At 42.3% G+C, this 15,785-nt stretch overlaps 1 protein-coding gene across 1 annotated transcript in view; it reads left to right on the forward strand.

Annotated features, from left to right (window-relative positions):
• The window catches only part of LOC306888269 (spondin-1-like), a gene marked incomplete at its 3' end in the record, with an annotated part of 188,143 nt that overhangs the window by 149,310 nt on the left and 23,048 nt on the right, over positions 1-15,785 (forward strand). Inside the window, exon 7 of the mRNA XM_079446464.1 lies at positions 8,057-8,121. Coding sequence (XP_079302590.1) covers positions 8,057-8,121 — 65 coding nt within the window. The remainder of the gene's footprint in view (positions 1-8,056; positions 8,122-15,785) is intronic.

Consider the following 15,785-nt stretch of genomic DNA (forward strand, 5'->3'; position numbering starts at 1 on the left):
TTTTCCAGTGTGTATTTGGCCTGTTTATACAAGACTTTATCCCCTTTTCTGTAAGCATCATCTTTGGCCTGACGGAGTTGTCTGAGTCTTGCAGTGAACCATGGTTTGTCATTATTGTAGGTTAAATGAGTCCTGGTAGGAATGCACATATCCTCACAGAAACTGATATAAGATGTTAGTCTCTGTGAGCTCATAGAAATGCGATAGTGTATTATGTGTAAACCAGGTTAAAGAGATGGGTCTTTAATCTAGATTTAAACTGACAGAGTGTGTCTGCTTCCCGACCAGTGTTAGGTAGATTGTTCCAGATTTTGGGCGCTAAATAGGAAAACGATCTCCCGCCCGCAGTTGATTTTGATATTCTAGGTATTATCAAATGGCCAGAGATTTGAGATTGCAGTGGACGTGAAGGACTATAATGCGATAAGAGCTCAAATACTGAGGTGCCAAACCATTCAGGGCTTAGCAAGATCTTAAAATATATAAGATGTTTAATAGGGAGCCAGTGCAGTGTTGACAGAACCGGGCTAATATGGTCATACTTCCTGGTTCTAGTAAGAACTCTCTGCTGCATTTTGAACCAGCAGGAGTTTGTTTATTAAACATGCAGAGCAACCACCCAAAAATGGTCATGAATGCCTAACTTAATGTTTCTGGTTATTACAAAATAAAAATTTCCTACTGGCACAGTAAAGTAAACAACAAAATTAACTGTCTTAAAATATTTTTTTGTCTTAAAATATTTTTTCCTAGCACTGCATATGTATGCTATATTTATTTTCCCCCAACAATATCTGTACTCTTCATATACCATCATTTAGGAGCCCAGCCTCTTCAGGTGATATCACAGGATACTTAGAAGTATTACCATTTTGATCTGAAAATGTAATATTATCTCCTTTTCCAGTACCTCTACACTCCACATTATCTGCAATCATTCTGAAATCCCTTTGTGGTTGTGTCCACCGACAGTCCCTAAAAGAGGTTTTCTAATAAATTTTTTTCATCCAGCATGAGTGAACATAATAATGTGACTCTCTTTCTCTGCTGTGCAGAGATGAATCATGTGTTCCCTAAATTAAATCAAATGGATTTTTAAATGACTCAGGCCTGGGCTGCAGGCGCTCTCAAAAGAGGTTAGCAGTTCAGAGTGCATTGTAGTGTTCTGTTGTGGTGAAGGCGAGACAACTCTCCATTTCTGCTTGGTTTCCTGGTAAGAAAAAAGGAAGGATCATTAGAAAAAAGGAACCTCTGGCCACAGCAAGAAGAGTCATTTCTGAGCCAAATTCCACTCGTTAATGTCTGTGGAACACTGGGTTTCATTCACTAAGCTTGGATACATACAAATTTGTGTTTGAAATCTGCAAATGTTTTCAGGTTTTTCTGAATAATAGTGCAGATATATCTGTATACTGCTAGCTATATACTGCTATATACTGCTATATACTGAGGTCTGTAAACTGGGTCTGTATAAAAGGTGTTTATTGGGTTTGAACTGGTTTCAAGGATGGCACACTTGGCATTGCTCAAGGACATGGTGAGAATACATCTGTAGCAAGCGGCATATGAGGATGTGTGGAGTATGTTTGACGAGAGTGACGAAAGCCTGCAAATGAAAGATTGTACAGAAAGCATGCTTTATGCAAATAACCAACCTCATTTTTTCAACACTTATTTAGAATACTCTAAATTCACTAACATTAGGATGAAGTCAAGAACAAATTCATGTTAGTATGCACGTTTTGTGAATTAGGCGGAAAGTTTTCGTGATAAGTCTGAATATGTATTTAAATATAAATAATTTACAAATTTCTTAGTGAATGAGATTTAATGTGCTAATACGCACTGGCCAGTTTCTGTGTTGCTACATGAACTAAGTAGTTCAGGAGTAGTGCCAAATTGGTTATTTAGTATGTTTGCATGTAGGCAGTATATGAATTTAATAAATTGCAGTAACATAGATTTTATGTGTAGGCCTACAGGAGTTAAAATGAACAGAAATATTATGTGCAACGGGGTGAACGAGACGAGAGACGTGCGGATCCATCTGCAAAGCTTTATTCAAAGACATGGTCATAACACAGGCATAAACAACAACAGGAATAGCACAGGTAAAACAAAAGAGTAATCCAAAAACAGGCGTGGGTCAGTCAACGGCGAAAAAAGCTGTGTTTGTAATCAGTGCAATGCATGATGGGAAATGTAGTCTGGGGTGACATGTGAAAGTCTGTGTAGTGAGAGATTCAATATAATGGAAGAGGGACCTCTGGTGGCAATTGGATGGAAATCCAAGAACCGGATTTGTGACACTATGCTGCATTACTATGATGAATGTGACCTCATCATCAATAAAGATACACATATGTTGATAGATTTGTTTTTTTAGACCATAAATACAAAGAACAGGCTAATGCAAGACAGCTAATGGGGCACAGTAGCTACTGACAGATGAATCACAAAGAGTTACTTCAACTTTAATAAATAATGAAAATAATCTCTAATAGACCTTGAATATTACATCTTGATAACAATCAACACAGAAGAGCTAAAGCTTAATGCTAATGTGGTTGATTTTATGCGACAGACTGCTGTGATTACAGCTGCCAAGAATCTTTAGGAGCTGCTAAGGACCTTTCAGATCTGTCAAGAACACTGTGTGTTCTCCAGAGAATACACAAACTACACAGTTTTATGGAGGAATTATGAATTAGAGCCTTGCTTTCTCTGTTCTTCATTTTCTATTGGAGCAAGTGATTAGCATGAATATGTCCAGTGCCTGTTGTGTGATGCATGCCCACTGACAGATGGCTTTTCATAACACGCAAGAGCTTGGTGCTCAGTTTAATGCAGCACACAGAGGCAAACGAGCATTGGGCTTTTGGAGGAGGCAGTTATAATTTTAACTGAAAGAATATCAAAAGTTTGGGGACATTAATTAAACTTTTATTCAGAAAGGATTCATTCAATTGATCAAAAGTGAGAGTAAATACTTACATTTGTTAAGTTTTATAAAGCTTTATATTTAAAATAAATGCTGTATTGAACTTTTTGTTTGCAATCACAGGAATAAAAAACATTGTAAAATATAATAAAATAATAAACGGTTACAGTTAACAATAAATTATAGCAATGTTTCACAATACTTTTGTTGTTAATGCATTTGTGATCAAGTGCAGCCTTGGTGAGCATGAAAGACTCATTTCAAAAGCATCTCACACACAACACTCTACAAACTGTATGTGCTATTGCCCTACACCAACCCTACCCCTTACATGAAACTTTGTGCATTTTTACTTTCTCAAAAAACTCTCTCTGTATGAATTATAAGCGTTTTGAGAAATGGGGACATGGGCAATGTCCTCATAAGTCACCTTCTCCTTGTAATACCCATGTCATACCCATGTCATTATACAAATTGATGTCCTCATGTGTCACAAAAACATGCACGCGCACACACACACATATGCAAATATATATTTTTTATAATTTTTTTCCCCCTATCTGTCCTTATGGATTTGTTTTGCATAATTAATAATCAGATTTTCTCTTTGACTAAACAGCAAATAAACCTTGTGAAGAGACTAATTAAAAATGCATTGCATTGTGGTTTCGTACCTCATTAAGTTGACAATGTGCATAATGTAACGTGGTGTAACATCCCATGGATTTACCTAATGCTACAACTATTGTGTTTAAATGTGTATAAAATGAAGCCAGTTAATAGAATTTCATTTTGAGCATTATCTCAGAGTAGTTAACAACAAAAGTGTGCAACTTATCCGTTACATCTATGCCACCAACTCATTTTGTCATAAATGCCTTCTATATTGAATCTTTGTAGAGAGAAATGAGTGTTCAGTGAGTCATCTTTACACTTGCTTTGTCATTATACACTATTAAAATTATTGTTCACCCATAGTTCAATAGTTCAACTCTCATCCTGTAACAATCAGTCAAAAGATATTTGAGGATCATTGACATTATCGATGTCAAATCCTCAAGGTTCCAAGTTTTAGAATGTGCAAATTGTGAAAAAGATTCAGTCTGTTTCTCATTGTTTGGCTTCAGGAGATATGGAATATTTTACAAAAGCTTATGTGGACTTTATGAAACTTTTATGGTGCTAGCAGCCCCTGGTAACTGTCTGCCTTTGTTACATGGAAAATAATAACTTGCATATTTACATATTCTTGTAATCATCATATTAAATCATGTGGGTTTGGAATTATATGAAAGTGTCAGGGAACTGTTGTGTGTCTGTCATGTGTTCCTGCCCCTTGTGCCCATATTTGGTTTGTTTCCTGTCCTTGTCATATGTAATCATCAGTTAATTCTTGTCCAGCCATGTTCGTCTCATTATCTATGATTTGCGTGTGTATTTATAGTTCTGTCTGTTCAGTTTCGTGTCGTCTGGTCGACTCGTTAATCCCGGTGTGTGATGTCCTTGTCTGCCTTGCCTTGTCCTGCCCTGCCATGTCTTGATGTTCAGTAAAGTGTTATTTGAGTTTATATCCTCGTCTGCGTGTTCCTGGTTCCTCCCTCGTGTGTGCACCGTGACAGAAGACCAGACCAAACAGTAAGCGGCGCCCCTTCACCTCGTTTTGTTTTCCGTTTTTTGAAAAGTTTTTGTTTGTTCCTGTTTTGTTTGTACCTCGCGGCATGGAAGTCGCCACTCGTCCTTCTGCCCTAGCCCACGGCAAATCGGCGTGGGAGTTCGGCAGGATTGCCGCAAGTGCCGCGAGTCCAATGGCCGCGAGCCCTGCAGTCTGCCGATCGCGGGAGAAGTTCGCCGTTGTCCGCGGCTCATCCAACCCGCCGATCGTGGGAGATGTCCGCGGCTCCCAACCTCGCCGCTCACACCGAGCCCGCCGTCCGCGGCACACCGAGCCCGCCGTTCGCGGGAGATTACGCCGCTACCTGCGGTTCACCCAAGTCCGCCGTCCGTGGGGAAAGCCAACCCACCGTCGGCGGCTTCACCGTGCCCGCCGTTCGCGGGAGATCAACGCTGCCGTCCGCGGGGAAAGCCAACCCGCCGTCGGCGGCTCCCCCTGTTCACGCCGCCGTCCGCGGCTCCCCTGTGCACGCCGCCGGTCCGCCTCTGACTCAATGCCCGCCGGTCCGCCTCTGACTCAATGCCCGCCGGTCCGCCGCTGACTCAAGCCCACCGGATTGCCGCTGACTCAAGCCTGCCGGTCGCCGAAACCCTCTCCGTGGATCTAGTCCACACGTCACGGCCAGGAGAGCCGTGTTTGTGTTCGTTGTGCCCACAGGAACATTTTAAACTTACCTTGTCGTGTCATGTCTTGTCCATGGAGACTCGTTTGGGGCAGGCGGCTCCTTGAGTTGTGGCCATGGAGGCCAGTCGCAGCCGCTTGCCCCCCCTGTCGCAGAAGTGGAGGAGGTTGCTGAGGGACCCTGTGAGGGCCCCTGACTCCTCGTCATGCCCAGAGGAAGCCTCAGCTTCCTAGCCAGCCCAGGAGGGCTTCTGGTTCCTGTGGGATGTCTTGTTGTGTTTGTCTGACCCTGGAGGGTTTCATGTCGTGTCTTGTACTGTTTTGTTTGTCTAGCCCCGGAGGGCTCCTGATACCCCCTGGATTCCCCATGGAAATTTTGGGGGGGGGTAGTAGAGCTCTGGGTGGAGTGGGTGGGCCGAAGAAGGATGTCATGGCCACAGTTACCACCTGCCATGGCCTCCTGAGCTCCCTGCTCCGCCATGGGTCCTGTCTGTCTGTTCCGCTCTGGAGGTCCCCGTCCTGTGGTCCGTGTCTGTCCTGAGAGGCCTCCAGAGCGCCCACCCCCCCTCCCTGATGGAACTGTTAAGGCTCGGGACGAGCCTTTCGGGAGGGGGGAGTTATGTCAGGGAACTGTTGTGTGTCTGTCATGTGTTCCTGCCCCTTGTGCCCATATTTGGTTTGTTTCCTGTCCTTGTCATATGTAATCATCAGTTAATTCTTGTCCAGCCATGTTCGTCTCATTATCTATGATTTGCGTGTGTATTTATAGTTCTGTCTGTTCAGTTTCGTGTCGTCTGGTCGACTCGTTAATCCCGGTGTGTGATGTCCTTGTCTGCCTTGCCTTGTCCTGCCCTGCCATGTCTTGATGTTCAGTAAAGTGTTATTTGAGTTTATATCCTCGTCTGCGTGTTCCTGGTTCCTCCCTCGTGTGTGCACCGTGACAGAAAGTGTGTAAATGATGACAGATGACCAAACTCATCTCGTTTGCGCAGAAGCATATGTCAGTCTCACAATGTAAAGAATGTGAATTTGATCACAATGCTAGATAGAGATGAGAGAGTGTTAGCCTCACAGAGTGAGATGCCATACAGAATGTTCTGAAGGAAAAAATAGATTATCTCCTTTCAACGAAAATATAGCAAGGATTTACATTGTTTGGTTTTTCCTCTTCCCACAGTGACCAATAAAGTTTATTCAACCTGGAGTTTCCTATACAACGACATAACTGTTTAAGTTACGCCTTCCATTCTTGCTCATTCTGCAATAGTGTAATGGAACACCGTGATGACTATCATGTATGTGAACAGAGTGCGCAGAGGTATGCGTCGACAGGCAGAAAATACAGTATATCATAGCCCTCGGACGAGGGATATGATTGGACGAACATTTTATGGACCTATGTCTTATTAATTAATTAATTAATCATTTTTAAATCGTAAGTAATGTCATATTGTTATAATTCATTTTCACAAACATCAGAAAGCATCTCTTTTTTTATGTGTAATTGGCATATAATTTACTCCCATATACTTGTGGGTCATTATGTCAGGAGCTTTCTCCACAACATAATTTCTGTAAGATGCTACTTGCACATTATTTTCAAAGTTTTACTTATGAATTTTTACATGTCCAATTATGTACAGGTCCAATTATTGCTATTAACAAACCATTAACTATGACTTTTGCCTCAATAAACTCCTAATTTGCTGCTTATTAATAGTAAGGTAGTTTGTAAGTTTAGCTTTTTGGCTAGGATTAGGGATGTAGAATATGGTCATGCAGAATATGTTTCTTTAGAAGTACTAATAAACAGCCAAAATGTTAATAATAGGCATGCTGATAAGCAACTAGTTAATAGTGAGAATTGGTCCCTATATTAAAGTGTTACCGAACCAAGGAAAACCTAATCCTTCCTCACACTTTAAGACTTTCCTAATGATCTTCTTGCAAATCTAATGTAGAATTGTGTTCTGCTTTTGAATTGACAAGAACTGGTGTGCAAGACATCTGGAACAATACTGCATGTTAGACTCAAAGTGTAATGCTGCTGCATTATAAAGAATGATGCCCTTTAACCCCAGCAGTAAACCTAATTCCCTTGACAGTCTTTAGTGATGCCCTTCCCATGAACTCCTGATATGGCTCGAGAGGAACAGAGCTGTGCACACATACACACACTGCTGGCCTGTGTGCCGCAAGCCATTGATGAAATATTTATACAGCTTTTATGAGACTCTGATGCGATCACTCCATCAGCAGGAAGAAAAGGAAGCTTAATTTATCACTTCCTGTCAAGACAAATGGAGGGATATTTTGAGAGAAAGAGAGAAACGCTAGAACAAATGTTATTTAATTTTTTATTTTTTTAACTATATTAATTTGCTTAAAGAGCACTTGTTTTCAGAGAATGTTTATTGTTTAAAGAATAATTTTGTTCAAGATAAAAATTTTAATTTAAAATGAGCTAATTTGGTCTTTTTTTATTGGCAGAAAAATGGGTCACACTTCGTTTTAAGGTCAAATTCTCACTATCAACTACAACGTTTGCCTCAACAAACTCCTAATCTGCTGCTTATAAATAGTTAGTAAGCTAGTTGTTAAGTTTAAGTATGTGGTAGGGATCTAAAATATGGTCATGCAGAATAAGGCAGTAATATGTGCATTTTAAGTACTAATAAACAGCCAGTATATATATATATATATATATATATATATATATACATAATGAATATAATGATTTTACTGAGGCTAAGGAGAGTCCTTGGCACTGTAGTAAATCAGAGCTATACTATATTTATTAACTTTTCTGTTTTATCACACAGGGTGATGAGGTCTTGACCGTCATAAAGATGAAGGCCCAATGGCCGGCCTGGCAGCCCCTTAATGTGTAAGTAACTGTCTTGTAGTGTGTGTGTGTGTGTGCAGATTTTATATCCCTTTCTCTGTTGAATAATATCTCTCTTTTTTTTTCCTATAGAGAGTACTTAAGCTCTACACCAAGTTGAGTACTGCCTCTTTCTCCCCAGATAGTAACAACTGTATTTGATGAAAAAAACAGTTATGTGCTTAGAGTGCTCTGCTTTCTCTTTATTATCATTTAAGTGATCTAAATTGATCAATGCACCGAGAATCACTCAAGCACGAAGAATTTCAAATTTATAATGCTCTATTCACCTCATCAGGTATATTTGGGTGCATTAGGGGTTGAGAGTAGACAGGAAATTGCTTTTGAATTGACTCAGTGTGTCATGAAATGCTCAGTATGAGGCAAGACGTGCTTGAAGTGCTTGAGACCAGAGCTATAAATGTATTTCCTCACACTGCATAATAAAACAGATGTTATCATTTGACTTTATAACAGCAGTTCATGTCCAAAAAGCCTAAATGGGATACATGTTCTTTCTTTATTTCTCTCTCTCCTTTTGTTGTCCTCTCATCTTCTCTTAGAGCCTGTTGCTCAGCAGCTATATATTTAGAATAGCAGCTAATGCATACTCTGCTGTTGGAATTTTCCAGAAACATTGAAAAGCTTGAGTTGAGTTGATTAGCAGTGCACTGACAGGCAGACAGTAAAATAATAGGTTGTCAATGAAAGTCTCTAATTAGCTGCATGATTTGTGTTTGTGTGTCTTTGTGTTGTGTCTCTTTTAAAGGGTGGAGTTGGATGATTTCATTTTCCTTACGGGGTATATGGCTTTATAACAGACGTTGCTTTCTTGTTAAGTAATAATGACACAAATTCATGCTGACTTTTGCAGTTGCTATCTTACAGCATATGTGTGTGCTTGTGACTGTCAGTTAAAATTAAGTATGTCAGACATGCAGTGCTATTTTAAGATCACTGTTTGTTATTTCAAAGCCATTTGTGTATACATCAAACATAGTCTTATTAATTATGTGATTCATGGAAAAGAATGAGGTTTTATGTCTATGAGTAAAAAGAAAAATGCAGATCTTAACATACAGTGGGGGAAAAAAAATATTTGATCCCCTGCTTATTTTGTATGTTTGTGTTACGGTGCTGTGCGGAACAACGGACGCACGACAAGCATAAACAATCAACTTCTCTTTTAATCAGAGATCCAGGAGCAGATACAGACACAGGAGTGCACACACACCATAATGGAAACAATAACCGACAATCAGACATACTAACACAGGAACTTATAAAGGGACAGATAACGAGGATGGACAGGTGCACACAATGACTAATTAAACTGAACTAGGACACAGGGGAAAACAGAAAACCCGACATGGAACAGTCACAAAAAAACCCAACATGTAACATATCGCCCCCTCCCCGCAAGGCGTGGCCTCACGCCGTAACGTAATAACTGAGGAGGGCGGGTGGGGGCTCTGGAGGAGGATGTGGAACAGGAGGGTGACAGAGAAAAGGCCTGGAGTCCAAACAATAAGTCCATGGGGGAGTGGAGGGTGGGAGGAGCCAAGGGGGAGCCAGGAACAGGAGGAGCCAGATGACGACCCAGGCCACAGTCCAGATGGTGGCCCACGGGGGAGCCGACGGAGGGAGGAGCCATGGTGGAGGAGGGACCGCCGACTCCATGGGGCCGACCAACGGCGGCGGAGCAGGTGGTGGTGGAGCCCGAGGTGGAGACAGAGAGCCGAAGAGCCAGGGTGACGCCGAAGATCCGGAGGTCCAAGGCGGAGCAGATGTCTTCGGCGACCTCGGCGCAGGCGGAGATCCGGATGGCCGCGGCGGAGCCGGAGCGACAGAGGACATAGGTGGAGCAGGAGGGAAGGAGGAGCCCAACGGAGCCGGAGGGACGAAGGGACGGGGCGCAGCCCAAGGAGAGTAGTCCTGAGGTGCAGGTAGGGGGAAGACTGACCAATGCGGAGCCGGAAGGACGAGGGAGCCCGGTGGAGCTGGTGGACAGACGGGATCCGGTGGAGCCGAGGGAGCTTGAAGGCATGGTGGAGCCGCAGGGTCGCCGGACTGAGGCGGAGTCTGGGTCTCGGAGGCTGAGGGCGGAGATGAGGGATCCTCCAGACTCAACGCCAACAGAGCTGGAGATCGGCAGACCAGCGGCGAGCCCACGCCACAGATGGTGAGCTGAGGGTGAGCAGAGGGGCTGACGAACTCCAGTGATGAGGGTGTTGGAGTAGGAACCAGATCAATGAGAGGCGGTGGGAGAGGGAGGTCGGGTGGGATAATTTCCCAGAAGTTCAATACAGGAGCTGGCTTAAGGATGATCGTGTCAGAGTGGAAGTCAATGAGGTTACCCAGGTCCAGTTCATGCTCACCCTCAGCGGTGGCGCCGTGGGCGGGGCGTTCCATCGCCCCCGCGATCTCCACAGCTTTCTCCACCGTCGGATGCACTGCCGGCTCTCGCACCTGGTCAGACGTTTGGGGCTCGGGCTCCGGGACGATCGGCAGCTCTGTCGCTCCTGATGGCGATGGCTCAACGACCGCGGCAGGCTCTGGCTCTCCGTCTGCGGTGGGCTCGGGCAGCTCCACGCTGCGGGGTGGTAGTGGACTGGGCGCTGGGTCCCGAGTGGGGCTGGTGTCATTCTCTGCGAGGTCCACGGTGAGTTGCGATTTGCAAGACACCAGCACCCACTCGATAAAGGCGGCGAGGCTCTCTCGAGGGCCGTCCCCGGACAACTGCCTACGTGTGGTGATGTTAAGTCCAGCTTTGTAGAACGTGCAGAGGCAGTAGTCCGGGAAGTGTGTTAAATTGGCCAGGAACAAAAAATCCTCGGTGTGGTCCTCGAGAGAGCGGTCCCCCTGCTCCAGCAGGATGACGAGGACAGCGGGATCCATAATAACAAATAAAAAACTTGACAAAAAACGGGAAACAAAACAGGGAAAAAACACGCCGCAATCTTACTGTTTCGGTCGGTTATTCTGTTCCGGTGCTGTGCGGAACAACGGACGCACGACAAGCATAAACAATCAACTTCTCTTTTAATCAGAGATCCAGGAGCAGATACAGACACAGGAGTGCACACACACCATAATGGAAACAATAACCGACAATCAGACATACTAACACAGGAACTTATAAAGGGACAGATAACGAGGATGGACAGGTGCACACAATGACTAATTAAACTGAACTAGGACACAGGGGAAAACAGAAAACCCGACATGGAACAGTCACAAAAAAACCCAACATGTAACAGTTTGCCCATTGACAAAGAAATGATCAGTCTATAATTTTAATGGTAGGTTGATTTGAACAGTGAGAGACAGAATTACAACAACAAATAAAAAAGTTATAAAAGTTATAAATTGATTTGCATTTTAATGAGTCAAAAAGTATTTGACCCCTTCGCAAAACATGACTTAGCACTTGGTGGCAAAACCCTTGTTGGCAATCACAGAGGTCAGACGTTTCTTGTAGTTGGCCACCAGGTTTGCACACATCTCAGGAGGGGTCTCATCTGACCACAACACTTTCACCCAGTTCTCCTCTGAATCATTGGCAAACTTCAGACGAGCCTGTACATGTGCTTTCTTGAGCAGGGGGACCTTGCGGGCGCTGCAGGATTTCAGTCCTTCACGGCGTAGTGTGTTACCAATTGTTTTCTTGGTGACTATTGTCCCAGCTGCCTTGAGATCATTGACAAGGTCCTCGCGTGTAGTTCTGGGCTGATTCCTCACTGTTCTGATGATCATTGAAACTCCATGGGGTGAGATCTTGCATGGAGCTCCAGTCCGATGGAGATTGACAGTTATTTTGCACCAACTGTTGTCACCTTCTCACCAAGCTGCTTGGCGATGGTCTTGTAGCCCATTCCAGCCTTGTGTAGGTCTACAATCTTGTCCCTGACATCATTGGACAGCTCTTTGGTCTGGGCCGTGGTGGAGACTTTGGAATCTGATTGACTAATTGATTGCTTCTGTGGACAGGTTGTCTTTTTTACAGGTAGCAAACAGATCCTTACCTGTGTAAAAGACACCTGGGAGCCAGAAATCTTGCTGATTGATAGGGGATCAAATATTTATTTAACTAATTTAAAATGCAAATCAATTTATAACTTTTTTGAAATGCGTTTTTCTGAAATGCGTTTAAATTTTTTAATGGTAGTGTATATGCATATTAATAAGCTTGCTTCCTGGCCTCTAATTTTATAATTCCAAAATGAGGAATTTTCTTCCATGGGAGCAAGTTAATGATATAGAAATAAGCATTGTGTTGAATTTTTGTAAAGTCTTTTCTCATCTACTCGTTTGCCGCAATACATTTCAATTAATGTATCAACATGTATCTTGTTTGATTACAAGTTTTAATTGATTGAAAGATACATTCACATGAACATAGAACATGCATAAACATGTTCATTACATCTGAGACGGTTAAACGCGAGCTGGTGAGTAGTTCATCCCCAGAATACACAATAAAATCCCACTAACCCCTACACACGCTTTGAGCATGTACAACAAATATCTGACATAATGCTGCCGACTATGAACACCTACCTGGTGGTCCACCTCACTGTGTGTGCTTGCTATGCATCTCTCCTTTAACAGAAAATCTCAGAAGGGTTAACTTTATCTCTGACAGCCATATTGAGCCAATACAAGGGAAAGATCTATGTCTGAAATGGAGAGAAATAGAGGTTAAAAAACCTGCAGACAGAAATGTTACCAACGTGATCATTGTAGTCTTCTTCACGTGTAATTGAGGTACAGGTGTTACTGTCAGTATAGAAAAAAATGGTTTTAAAACATTTTGGATTATTAAAATCAAAAGAGATTTTTGTCTAAATATGGTTTTCTATCTTTATTTTGTGTTAAACTGTTTAAATTGAATGATGGATTAAAAAAAGATCACCTAATGCAAAAAGATTATTTATTTATTTATTTACTTACTTTGTAGCCATGCAATAATTGGAATAATCTACTGTCATTATAAATTGTCTGCTTTACATTGGGGTCCTCGGGTTTATATTAGGAATACTATATGTCTTCCTGAAGAAAAAGTGATCAGGACCCCAACTCAAAGCACATCAATACTACTTGTTCTTTTTGACACCAGCTAAACTTACCAAACCAAAAGATGGATCTATTAGCTTACCCTTCCTAGACAATCGTTCCTTCAAGGACCAATGGATGTTCTGAGGCCTCGTCTATCCCTGATCCAGCACACATTGCTCAGTTCATTGTAGAAGATGCAATCACAATCTATTCTCCCTGGAACTAATATCCACCCTAATGCCAACCCCTCAAGCCCTTTCAACTTTGATTGGCCCAGAACTCTAATCTTCCCCTTCTGCTGGTTCTGTCCAGCATGAAAACCTTCTCACCAAGGATCTGGCTTCACCAGCTCGATTATAGCTTTCTGGTCTGCCAAAACCACTTCTCTGGGTTTGTTAACTCAGCCAAGGTTCTCTGATCCCTTTGCTCCACCTTGGCTTGTCTATCCCCAACAGGGTCCATCTTTCCCTTGGCGCCACTTGGTATGTTGATCCCTTGGCTCCAGTCTATCCAGCTTTGACTTGGCTCTCCAGTCCTCCAGCTCTACCTGGGTTTTCCATTCCCCTGGCTCCACCTTGGTCCTCAGTCTCACTGGCTCCACCTCAGTCTTCCGAGCCCCCAGCTTGGTACTCCGATCCTTCAGCTCCACATTCTACACTTGTTCTTCTTTCTTCTGGGTCTGCTGTGGTCCACCAGTTATCTGGCTGCTCCCAATCTTTTGTTCCTCTGGATTCTCCATGGTCTTCACTTCCCTGGAGTGGATGTTTGTTCCCCTTTCATGGCCCTGACCCTCCCCTCCCACCTATCCATTAATGCACTCCATGGGTGATGCATAATAATTGGAAAATTAATAATTAAAAAAAGGAATTAAAGTATTCTGTATGTGTTGGAATGGAATTAGAAGAAAAGTTGACAAACTCTATAATATTATATAGTTTCAGTGTGGACATAAGAAATAACTAGTTTTACAAACTGTTACTGTTTCACTGATTGCCAGCACAATTACTGCTCTGCCATTGCACTAGTGCTGTCTGTTGAGTGATGGAGAGAGAGGGCAGTTCAGATATGTAATTACCCGATAAGAGGTATTATGATGAGAAAATATCAGTCAGAGTGGTGACTACAAAAGGAATCCCACTTTCAGGTTTAAGAGGAGAACACAATGACAACCTATTCAGTGATCACACACCCCTCTGCCAGAAAAACACACACACACTCTTTGTTATTTTTTTACACCTCTCTGCTGGCCTGCTGTCTTTTGGCCTTTTTCCGACTATCGTTCTGTTCTTAATCTTCTTGTGATGGAATTATTTTCATGCTATTTTTATTCGGAATAAAATAAATACAGTTTAACCTTCTGGGGCCCGCTGTATCGCCGGCGATACCAGTACGTTTTTTTTTAAGATCAGTGCAAAAGACACTAAAAATACTCTGCTGATTTTGGTCACACAAATGAGTGTTATACATCAATCAAAACTGTTAAGTGTCTATTTTTTTTTTTTTTTTGTGTACACTCACGATTACAACAAAACTTTGTGGTTTTGGGGAAAAAAGAAAACAAACAGGGTACAGGTAAATACTTAATACAACTTAAACCTTTCTTTCTTTCTTTCTTGCTTTCTTTCTTTCTTTGCATGCTTGCTTGCATTACAGTAATTCATTATTAGTTTTTGATTTTGTAATATTTTAGAACTATTATTTAAATTTTAGCTTTTGGAAATCGAGTATTGATTAGATATTTATATGATTAATTGATATTAATCAAAACGTCCATCTTATACCTTATTAACGATACCTCATTAACGACTTGTCCAGCAAGCATTAAAACCAGTATCTCTTAACAATTCAGTTTATTCCCGTGGCCACAGTAATACAGAATTGCTTAGGTAAATTTTAGCATAGGTCATTTTTAGCATAGGTAAAGCATAGCACCAGACAAAAGATCTCTTTATAAATCAAAGTTTATTTTGCTACTCTACAATACTACTCAGCTAAAATAACACAAAACAGAATACGTACACACACAAACACACAAATTGCAGGCAATGAACTTGAAGAAAGCTTAAACTAGCACACTTTTGCTAGATGCTGAAACTTTCCATGAGGGAGTTTCAAGCAGAGAACTTGTCTATCTTTACTCTCAAAATTACTTCAACCAGTTTCCAGCAGAATTATGGAGAATTATTTGATTACTTGCTCTGAGTTGTTTCGTTCTTTTCCTGGTTGAGGGAATCCCGGTTGCGGATTGGCTACTGAAGTCGTCGTTGCGTGATGTCACTGGGGATGCCCTCTTGCAATTGGTTGGTTTCTCTGTGACGTGATGACGCTCTTAGGAATCTGTTTAGAGTTCTTTTGGCTTCAGGTGTTAAAGTTTCTTTAGTCAGTACTTTGAAGGAATGTGTGGATCCTTGCCAGATGGTATATGGCTGAGAGCGCTTAACAGAGCAATCAGATGAGGAGCCGAAGTTTCAAGCAGGTCAGCGCATGAGCAAGCAGCCGCAAGCAAAGCTTCTGTGACCATTTAAACGGCCCGATTTGGTGTCCACCCATGGGAGGCTTCTTCCAATCAGATTGTGCCTATAGGGCGGAGCCCCGCCCCTCACAGCGTC

The sequence above is a fragment of the Barbus barbus genome (genome assembly GCF_936440315.1).
Source record: "Barbus barbus genome assembly, chromosome: 22".
In the NCBI taxonomy this organism is placed as follows: Eukaryota; Metazoa; Chordata; class Actinopteri; order Cypriniformes; family Cyprinidae; genus Barbus; species Barbus barbus.